At 50.3% G+C, this 10,931-nt stretch overlaps 1 protein-coding gene across 3 annotated transcripts; it reads left to right on the forward strand.

Annotated features, from left to right (window-relative positions):
• The first annotated feature begins 248 nt into the window (after nucleotides 1–248).
• On the forward strand, nucleotides 249–8,841 carry LOC131898086 (2'-5'-oligoadenylate synthase 1A-like). 3 transcript variants are annotated; one of them, XM_059249163.1, is made up of 7 exons: nucleotides 249–431; nucleotides 1,507–1,803; nucleotides 4,427–4,588; nucleotides 6,053–6,285; nucleotides 6,931–7,084; nucleotides 8,622–8,648; nucleotides 8,809–8,841. In XM_059249163.1, exons 1-7 carry the CDS (start codon nucleotides 249–251, stop codon nucleotides 8,839–8,841), a joined length of 1,089 nt encoding a protein of 362 aa, XP_059105146.1. The 3 variants fall into 3 exon arrangements, with proteins under 3 accessions (XP_059105146.1, XP_059105145.1, XP_059105147.1); XM_059249162.1 differs by having other exon boundaries at nucleotides 1,507–1,795; nucleotides 4,407–4,588; XM_059249164.1 differs by lacking the exon at nucleotides 8,622–8,648 and having other exon boundaries at nucleotides 1,507–1,795; nucleotides 4,407–4,588.
• The last annotated feature ends 2,090 nt before the right edge of the window (nucleotides 8,842–10,931 follow it).

A 10,931-nucleotide genomic window follows, 5' to 3' on the forward strand; every position in this document is an offset into this window, starting at 1 on the left:
GAAGACCAAGAAGGAAAAAACAGACCAATATGTTTAAAATGCTTCCTGCAGGATGAAGATTAGAAAATCCATAATAACTGCCTTGCTGGTAAACACCAGAGTGCCATGGAGACCAGATGCCATAAACATCAGAGGCAGAGGCCTGATTGCATAGCCCCGCCCTTCCTGGGAAACAGAAACTAGCTGTGGCTATAAGGTGAGGCTGGCCCCAGAGGCAGCTGCAGACAGAAAACACTCCTGGCCCCAGGATGGCAGAGAAACTCAGCAGAACCCCAGCCAGGGAGCTGGACAAGTTCATAGAGGACAACCTCCTTCCCGACACCAGATTCCGAACAGAGGTCAAAAAGGCCATCAATATCATATGTGATTTCCTGAAGGAGAGATGCTTCCGAGACGCTGCCCACCCTGTGAGGGTCTCCAAGGTGGTGAAGGTGAGCCACCCTCAGCCTGAGCTGACCAGATGGGGAGGGAGAGGACCCTCAGGAGCCAGGCTGCAGCCCTGAGTGGGGGTGGGTTACCTACCTTCTCTGTGTCCCTGTGTTCTCATGGGCACCCAGCTGTGGAACAGGGTAGAGAACAGAACAGCGCCCCCACCTGCTGGATGACTGGACTGATGGAACCTCACTGTCCAGGTGTCCCATCTGTGAAATGGGACAACGTGACAGCAGTACCTCACTCCCAGTCACTGTGACGGCCACTGAAATGTCAGTTTGTAGTGCCAGCTCCATTCTGTGGGGTGTGCAGTGTGTTAGTGAGTGTGCGCAGCATTTTATTTAGGGAGGCTCTCCTCAGTATCATTATTTTCTCAGAATCTTTCTCTTTGTGAATTCAGTTCTCTAAATTTAAGCTTTTGTTCTGTGACTTTTTAATACTGTTACAGGCATCTTCGTGAAAGCATGTGGTGTAAGTTTAGCGTATTCCTCTTAACATTCTGCTAACAATGGGGATCTTGACAACCATTTCATAAATCCGTGTTAATTTACTCACAGTCTCCTCTCGCCCACTACCATCCTGTCCTTTACCCCCGACACTGACATCCCCAGAGAGTCCCTCTCTGATTGCATGTCACCTGTGTGCAGCTAGATCTAGAATCCACATGAGATAAAATGTGCTGTTTGTCTCCCTCATTACCCTCCCTTCATCCTCAGTTCCTTTAGACCCCCTCCCTTACCTCCTCTTAGTCCCCCATCTATCATCACACACACACACACACACACACACACACACACACACACACATACATTTAAATACAGACTCCACAGATAAATGCTGATGTTCACTCTTCGGAGTCTGGCTTCCTTCTTGTACCACAAAGAGATCCAGAACCATCTATTTTCCTACATAGATCCTGATTTCACTCTTCAGGGCTGACTAGTATTCCACTTTGTATGTGCCGGCTTTCTCTATCCATCCATCGCCCTGGGTGGTGGACCCCAGGCTGCTGAGGGTCTGGACTGCTGGGCAAGGCTCTGCCTGTCGTCTGTCATTCTCATCCTTGTCTTTCAGGGCGGCTCCTCGGGCAAAGGAACTGCTCTCAAGGGCAGGTCGGACGCTGACCTGGTGGTGTTCCTTACCAATCTCACCAGCTTTGAGGATCAATTAAACCTACGCGGAGAGTTCATCCAGGAAATTAAGGACCAACTGTATAAGTTGCAGCGTGAGAGACCTACAGGAGTGAGGTTTGAGATCCAGAGTTCACCGTGGTCCAACCCCCGGGTACTCAGCTTCAAACTGAGCTCCCCTGATCTTCAACAGGAAGTGGAGTTTGATGTGCTACCGGCCTATGATGTCCTGGGTAAGCGAGTCAGAGCCTCAGCTGGCCCCTCCGTGTGCCTTCATCCTCTCCTCTGTTTCTGTGTGTGTGTGTGTGTGTGTGTGTGTGTGTGTGTGTGTGTGTGTGTATGTCTGTGTGGGGCGGTGTTCACTTGTGCAGACCTGAGCACATTTGCAGGTGTGGATAGAGACCAGACGCCAATCCTGGATGTCGGTTGCTTAGGAACCTGCCTTTTTGAGAGGTTGACCTGGAGTTTGCTGGTCCACCTTCATGGCTCTTGCAGCATGCAGCTGGGGTCAGGTGGGGTGTGTGCTCTGACGGAGCTGCACCCACAACCTCGGGCAACCTGAAGCCTCAGTGTGTTTATTAGGGACAGCACAGGTGCGGGAGGGGTTGCCTAGTCTCATAGGAGGTGTCTGTAGGACAGGACTCCCAGGCTGTAAACAAATAAACTCAGATACATTCAGGAATTCACTCAGGCTTCCTCCACTCCCTACAAGACAGCCTGGTTGGTTGGTTTGTTTGGATATAGGTTGACCTTTGACCCGGAGCTGGCTGATCTGCCTATCTGGTCAGAGAGTGGGCCTGAGGGATCATCCTGGCTCCACCTCCCCAGCACTGGGATTTAGGTGTGGACCCCCATGTCCACCTGCAGCTTTTTATGTGGGTGCTGGGAATCTGCTTTTGGGTCCTTATACTAACATATCAAGCCCTTTAATGGAGCCGTCTCCCCAGCCCCAGGGGCGTCCTACAGAACACCTGCACGGTGATCAGCTCTTCCTGTGGCTGAGTGTGGAAATTCTGTGTCTCTAAAACAGTGATAGAGATATAGCTAAAAATCAACATCCGTTGCATCTTCTATGAGAGAGAAGGAAACCTCAGACCTATGCTGAGGCCTGTGTGTGTGTGTGTGTGTGTGTGTGTGTGTGTGTGTGTGTGTGTGCTCCAAAATTACAAATTGCCCAACTCTACCCAAAGATATCCAGGAACACCCCTGAGAGCACAGTGGGGTCTTGGGGAGATGAGAAAATAGTTGAGGCTTTACATCTGGGGGGGGGGGCACAGCACCCCTGCTGGCCACTGTGAGAACTGCTGCTATTAACTTAGTGACAAGGCCCCTGCCCTTGGCTTAGGAGAGCAATGGACACAGTGCAGAGTCTTAGGCAGCAGGGAATGAGAGGCCAGCCTGGGAGCAGGAGCAGGGCAGCATGCTGTGGGAAGCTGCAGGGCCTTAGAGCCCTGCTGAGTTAAGGGGCCAGAGGGGGTGACCCAGAAATGAGCTGGGAGGGCGGCTCCCCAGAAGCCTGTCTTGGTCATGGACTTCCTCAGCCTCAGCAACTTTCCAGTGGGGAAGCAGGGCCACCACAGTGAACCCCTTGGAAATGGCAGTGTAAGCGACTGCCCAAGTGAGAACCCCAGCCACAACTCTATCCAAGATGACTTAGCCCATGGGGCCCGCTATGTGAAAATAAACACTTGAAACTCTCCTGGGTCGCTGAGTGACCAGCTGTGTCCTCAACTCCATCAGTAGGTGATTTTGCCCTGTGCCAGCATCAAAGCCTGATGGTATGGCCTGCTGCAACCATGACCACACATCTGCACACACCTTAGGTACAGACTGCTTCCTGTCTAGTCTCCTCAAATGTGCACATGCACCCACACACAGACACACACCCACATGTATTCTTTTATCTGCTGCCCATCCCCTCTACAAGTTCAGGACACACACACACACACACACACACACACACACACACACACACATACACACACACACACCCTATTGTTCTTAGGACCTAGGCTAACAAAACTACATGACATTAAGTTATGCACTATAGAAAATCATGCACTGAAAACACACAGTGGTTGGGGAGAGAGCTTAGTAGATAAGAGCAATTGCAGCACAAGTGTGAGGACCTGAGTTCAAATCCCTAACACCCGCCTAAACAGAAAGCACCACACATTGACCTCTAACCCAGGCTGTACATGGCTAGAGACAGGAGAATCTCTGTGGCCTGCTGGATGTCAGCCAAGCTCCTCATTCACAGAGAGACCCTGCCTCAAAGGGAGAAGGAGAAAAACTATAAAGGGAGACACCCAAGTCCTCCTCTGGAACTGAACATACGTATATACCTCCTCACAAATACACACAATACATAGGGCAAAGACTATAAGCCCAAGACACATAATATAGAAACACAGCAGACTACTCCACCATAAACTCTGACACAAGCAGGAGTGTACACACACACACACACACACACACACACACACACACACACGACAAGCCCCGTGCAGAAGACACTGGACACCAGAGCATGGTTGGAGATCACAAGATGACCCTGCTGCTCTCTCATGTGTGACCTCACTGTGCTGTTTCCTCCCACCACTGTCCAGGCCTGTGAGGAAGGCTCCATATTAGGACCAGTAGGAGGCAGGAACTTTCCAGGGCCACATGGTATTGCAGTCCTGAGGGGTGGTGGGACACATGGCTGTATGGGGAGTGATGCTTGCTGTGGTAAAACTCTGCCCTGTTCCCTGAACCCCACAGCCTGTGAGCTTGTCACCCCAGATATACCCAAGAACCCCAGAGAAGGGCTGAGGTGTTAGCTGAATGAAGCCTCCTTGACAGGTCAACTCAACTACTTCAAGCCTGACCCTCAAATCTACATCGATCTCATCAGTGAGTGCACCTCCCTGGGGAGGGAGGGCGAGTTCTCCACCTGCTTCACAGAGCTCCAGAGAAACTTCTTGAAGCAGCGTCCAACCAAACTGAAGAGTCTCATCCGCCTGGTCAAGCATTGGTACCAACTGGTATGGCATGTGGCCCGTCTGCCATGAGCCCTGTCTATTCAGGGGGTGGAGAATGGAAGGGGTGATGAAGAGGAGGAAAGATGAGGAACAAGGGGGAAGGGAAGAAGTGGTGGGAAGGGAAGACAGAGAATCCAGTGGTGATGGGAAGTCAAAAGATGGAGAAGGATGGGGAGAGAGGACCTGGGAGGAAGGACCTCCCATGCTTGTTATGAGTAATATCTTCTAGTCCAGTTTCCAGTCAACTAACTCACTCTTCAGCTGCATCTAATTCATTGTTAATGTATTATTTTGATCTTAGGATTTCTCTTTCTCTTTCTTCCTTCTGTTATTTTGAGACAGGATCTCACGATGTAGCTCTGGGTGTTCTGAAACTCACTATGTAGACCTGGCAGGCCTTGAACTCGCAGATCTGCCTACCTCTGCCTCCTAATGCTGGGATAAAAGGTGTGCACCATCACACCCCACTTGACCTATAAATCTCTAGTTTGTCTGGTTTTTTTTTTTTTTTGGTTTTTCGAGACAGGGTTTCTCTGTGTAGCTTTGCGCCTTTCCTGGAACTCACTTGGTAGCCCAGGCTGGCCTCGAACTCACAGAGATCCGCCTGGCTCTGCCTCCCGAGTGCTGGGATTAAAGGCGTGCGCCACCACCGCCTGGATTAGTTTGTCTGTTTTTTAACATGCACTGCTGCTTACTATGGCTCTGATTTTCCTGATGTGTCAAGCTACGGTTGCTTTAAACATCCATCCTGCAATATTTCTGGAGTTTTGATATGTGTATGAGATATATATGGTGTGCGTTTATGTATACCTGTTCATGGGAGCACATGTCTATGTGTGTGCATGTATGTACATAAGCATGTGGAGTCCAGAGAGTGATGCCAGGTCCTTAGTTACTTTCCACCTTTTATATCCAGGCAGGGTCTCACACTTGAACCTACAGTGTGCTGAATCAGCAGCTCTGGACCTTCATCTAGTCCTGGGGACCCCCATTTCCATCTGCTTAGGCTGGGATTATGAGTCAGCTCCCTCACAAGCCTGGCATTCATGTGCATGCTGGGGATCTGAACACTAGTTATTATCCTTGCAAGGAGAGGGGGACCCATAACACACTGAGTTATCTCATTAGGCTTTTCCTAGTTATTCTGTATCCTGTGATAAAACCTTCAAAAGTGAGCATCATTACTATCCTGCCCCCACCCTCACTCCCTGGCTGTCGCTAAAGCTGTCGCGATTCCTCCTGTGCCTGCCGGTAAATTCTCAGTCTTTGTGGACCACACAGTCTCCATCTCAACTACTCTGCCCTTAGCTATAGCACAGGAGTGTCCATACATGAACGGGTGTGGCTGTGTGCCAATAAACCTATAATGACAACATCAGGTGGCAGTTGAATTGACCCCGTGAGAAGTGGTCCCCACACAGCAGCTGATGTGACAGACCGTTTTTCTCATTGCCTTTTTCTTCTCAGTGTAAGGAGAAGCTGAGGAAGCCACTGCCTCCCAAGTATGCCCTGGAGCTGCTCACAGTCTATGCCTGGGAATGTGGGAGTGGAGTCACTGAGTTCAACACAGCCCAGGGCTTCCGGACAGTCTTGGAACTAGTCACCAAGTACAGGCAGCTTCGAATCTACTGGACAGAGTATTATGATTTTGAAGACCAATACATCTCTGACTACCTGCACAGACAGCTCAGAAGAGCCAGGTAGCCTGTCCCCATGTGGCTCAGCTCCCCACAGGGAGGACCCAGATGGAAATGGAGAGGAGCTTTGAATCAATGGAGCATCTCCTATCCCATCACTTTGTTGGGTCCTGTCTGCTGGCCCCTTATTGACATGAAAACCACCAGCCCTGGGAGATGGGGGTGGGCTCTCCTGTCTGCAGATGAGGAGAACAAGGCTCTGACCTTGTCCAGACCCAAACAGGAGAGGGAGGGGGGTTGCATGAAGGAAGAACTGAGATGTTCCAGTTGTAAGAATATCATAAGGGCTGGGAGGCATAGAACAGGGCTGGACTAATTAACTCTGAACAATACAATAGAATTGTCACCCCAGGTAAGAGCCTGTCTTGATCCTGTGTTGTCTTCTGCTGGTTCAACTCTCCACATCTCACAGATCAGAGAGGCTGAGGAACCTGCCCCAGGACACACAGCTAATAAAGGGTAGAGGATTGGAACTCAGGCCTTCCTGGTCATGGGCAAGGATCCCTCCAGGCTTGCTCTATGCATGGGACAGGGTTCAGGACAAACTTTGGGTAGTGGTGATCTGCTGGGCTCCTCCACTGCCCCTGTGCAGTTGTTCCTAGGACACTGGGCAGCTGGTCAATTCCCTCTCTGAATGTTGCTCTGCAGGCCTGTGATCCTGGACCCTGCTGACCCAACAGGGAACGTGGCTGGTGGGAACCCAGAAGCCTGGCAGCAACTGGCTGGAGAGGCTATGGCCTGGCTGGATTACCCATGCTTTAGGAATTGGGATGGTTCCCGAGTGCGCTCCTGGGATGTGCCGGTGAGAACCTGTCATCATCCTGTCCCCTTGCACACAGCTTTGGTCACTCCATCTATTGGGAGAATATTCAAACAAGCATGTGGTCTTCCCAAAGGTGCCCAGGCTTGTAGGTTGTCCTGCCACACTGCATGCTTCTCAGTCACTCTGTCCTCAGAGATTGTCACTTCACCTCTGCAGAGTTCCTGTCACTCAGTGTCCTAAGGAATGACAGCCTCTGCGCTGAGTGTCTGCTTCGTGCTCAGGCTCTGTCCTCTGCTCTTTATTATATGATAATTCACAGGATCCTCACACATGTTCATCCTGTGCTCTTTATCATACAGTAACTCACTGGATCCTCACACATGCTCATCCTGTGTTCTTCATCATACACTAGCTCACTGGATCCTCACTAGTCCTCTACAAGGTGTACTTACTAACATCCTTCTCTTTCTGATGAGCCGAGAAGGCTCAGGGCCTGGAATATGGCTCAGTCAATAAAACATCTGCCACGTAAGTAGGGATGAGGAGACTAATATCATCCCCAGACACATGTAAAAAAGCCAGACAAGGAGATGTGCCCTTGACATTCCAGTGCATGGACAGCAAGATCCCTGCACAGGCTGATGAGGGAGCATAGTCTCCTTGGTGAGTTCCAGTCCAGTGCCAAGGTGGACAACACTCGAGGAAAATAGCGTTCTCTATTTTTTAACACACACAAATACACACATATACATACAGAAACACACACACACACACACACACACACACACACACGACAGAAGGGAGAGTCAGAAGGATATGCAAACTGAAGCCACTGGCTCAGGGATGCTCAGCTAAGAAGTGGTGAGGCTGGGATTCCTGTGGACTCTGAAGCCAGTGCTCAGGTCCATGGAGCAGCCCATCTTTCCTGTCTTGTTATCATGTGGTCAATGGGACTCCGGGGGGCGGTGTCACAGCCAAAGAGGCACAGAGGGACCTGCACTTGGACTTTTCCTCTCATGGGGCGGGGGACTTTCTGATGCTAGGGAACAGATGAGGTCATGTGTGGACTCAGGATGGAGCTTCGTATGGGTGCAGGCATGTGGGAAGCAAACCTCAGAAGGTCAGGAAGAAAAGAAGGGACCCAGGAGGGAGGCGGCTGTGGCTGCTGTGGCCTCCAGGACTGTCATGCAGTGCACAGGTGGCTAGGCCATGTCTCCAATTTGGCAAATCTGTTACTGAATGAGGGGACCTCAGGTGGGGCTACATACATCTTCAATGTGCTGCCCCCAAAAAAGTCCTGATGGCCATCTACCCAACATGGGGGTGTGCTGTTCTTCTTCTGAGGGGCTCTGATGGCCAGTCATGGTGCCCACCCTCAGAGCTCATTTGCATCCCTTTCCAAGTAGGAATGAGGGATTCTGACATGATTGTGTGTTTTCTGTTTCAGGTGGAGGTTAATGTACTATATCATCAGGTTAGCTCTTTTCTTTGTTTTTATTCTGATGTAAGGCTCGTAAACATTCCCTTCCAAGTAGGAATGCAGGATCCTGACATGATTGTGTGTTTTCTGTTACAGGCAGAGGTTAGAGTGCCATATCATCAGGTTAGATTTTTTTTCTTTTCTTATTTTTTTTTTTTTTTTTTTTTTGCTGTGGGCTGCTGCTGGGTAGTTCTAGGTGGCCTGGAGCTCACCACCCTCCTGCTTTAGTGCTGGGATGACTGCAGTGCAGACCTGATGGGCCCTGCCTTCCCTCCATCCTCAGGTGGATGAGAACTGGACATGTGTCCTCCTGTGAGCACAGCAGCACCTTCCCAGAAGGCTCCGGGGTCGGGGGATGTGCTCCTCTGCTGCAGGCCTTGACCAGAGAGGGATTCCAGACTGCTGATCCCTGTTCACCCATACTTCCATCCTGTCCCATCACAGACAGCCTTCCTCATGGCTCCTTTCATCTGCCTTGCCCTACAACGTGTTTTCTGGAGGACAAGAAATTCAGAAGGGAGGGAAGAACTCCAGCTTGACTTCTGTCTGTGTCTGTTGGGAGGTTCTGTTCAATTTCTGATCAACAATAAACCACAGCAGATGCCATGAGGGTGTATGAGCCATAGGTGTATAGTTATGTGTGTGTGTGTGTGTGTGTGTGTGCGCGCGCGCACACGTGCGCGCACGTGCACATGGTTCAACTAGATGAATTTATTGAGCACATATTATATGCTCCATGTGGGTCCAGGCACCGAGCACTCAGCAGTGGACAGAGCAGAACCAATCCACTACAGCTATGATGCCACATGGTTTGGGATCCTTCCAGGTCTATTTTTTTTTTTTTTTTTTTTTTTTGGTTTTTTCGAGACAGGGTTTCTCTGTGTAGCTTTGCGCCTTTCCTGGAACTCACTTGGTAGCCCAAGCTGGCCATGAACTCACAGAGATCCGCCTGGCTCTACCTCCCGAGTGCTGGGATTAAAGGCGTGCGCCACCACCGCCCGGCCCTTCCAGGTCTCTTATATCACATAAATCCCAGACAGGAATCCTTGGTTCTTTCTGTCCATGTCCCCAAGACAAGATTCTAGACCTGCCCCATGTGACTCAGAAGCTGTTCTGCAGCTGCACATGGCCAAGGGGATCTGGGACTCTGAGCAGTGTATGTGAAGATGCACTGTGGCTGCAACATGCAGGCTGGGGTTCGAGGAAGTGCATGAAAAAAAAAAGTGCATGGAATTTGTGACTCTGGTGGTCACAAAAAACAAAAACATGGTCGTCTGTGGTGATGACGAGCTTCGGATGCACTGAGTTAAATCGCAATGAGTGTCCACTTCCATATTCTCTTTCTGAGACAAGATCTCATTATGTGGCATAGGTTGGCCTGTAACTCACAGGCATCCTCCCGCCTCAGTCTCCTGAGTTCTCAGTCACACATACACATACAATACACACATACCACTCCCACCCCCCCACACAGAGACCTAATGGTTCCAGTAGCTCATTTGTCAGCCCCAAAGACACACATATACACTCACCTCTAGGACTTTGCTTACTTAAGAGTTTATTCAGGACATTGCACAGGGCCACCTGCTCCCAAAGCATGCTCCTGCCCACTCCCTTAATAACGTGTGTGTGTGTGTGTGTGTGTATGTGTGTGTGTGTGTGTGTGTGTGTGTGTGTGTGCGCGCGTGCTTCCAGCCCTCATTCATTCAGTTCTCATTCTAGTGACCCCAAGAACAAGGAGGCCCAATGCCTCTATTGGGGCATGAGAAGACACATGTCCCCTAGACCTCAGAATACACCACACTCAGCCCTGTGTTCTATCTGAGCCCTTGGTGGACCCGATGATGCTGGTCTATGATTCCAGTCTTGCCTCTTCTGAAACACCCACAGATACACAGAGAAGGTTTCAACAAACAATGGCCAGAGGGGCCTCCATGTCTCCTGCCAATCTGAGGAGACCCATCATGTGAGCCCTCATGTACCCCACACTAAAGCAAGTCCACATGTGACATGTTATGGCCACATCCAGAGTCTCCATGATAGAATGACTCCCTGTGTGGACCTCTGAGAGCCTTCTCAATGATAAAGACCATGGAGGTTAACAGCAGGACACAGGATGAGGGATGAGCAGTCCTAGGGAGGAGCCACAAGGTGGCATGATCAGGTTTCCATGACAACAGGGTGACTGAAGAGCATCTCTCAGATGGAGTCAGATGTCCACAGTTGACACTTGCACACCACTGTGTCTGACTGCCATGTTGTGAAGCATCATGCTTGCCACTTCATCTGTACCAGCCACTGCCATGACAAGCAGCATGTGAAGATGCCGGTAAGCCACGAGCCGCATGGCAGGGTATAGATTTGTGGAAATGGATTAATTTAAGCTATAAGAACAGTTAGCAAGAA

Source organism: Peromyscus eremicus, chromosome 23 (genome assembly GCF_949786415.1).
Source record: "Peromyscus eremicus chromosome 23, PerEre_H2_v1, whole genome shotgun sequence".
NCBI classification, from domain to species: Eukaryota; Metazoa; Chordata; class Mammalia; order Rodentia; family Cricetidae; genus Peromyscus; species Peromyscus eremicus.

What these genes read in the sequence shown, in the direction of transcription:
- LOC131898086 (XM_059249162.1), top strand. Translation starts at nt 249, where the DNA reads ATGGCAGAGAAACTCAGCAGAACCCCAGCCAGGGAGCTGGACAAGTTC. An exon ending in AGACAGCTCAGAAGAGCCAG is followed by an intron (nt 6,286 to 6,930) that starts GTAGCCTGTCCC and finishes GTTGCTCTGCAG; the next exon opens with GCCTGTGATCCTGGACCCTG. An exon ending in TTAGAGTGCCATATCATCAG is followed by an intron (nt 8,649 to 8,808) that starts GTTAGATTTTTT and finishes CTCCATCCTCAG; the next exon opens with GTGGATGAGAACTGGACATG.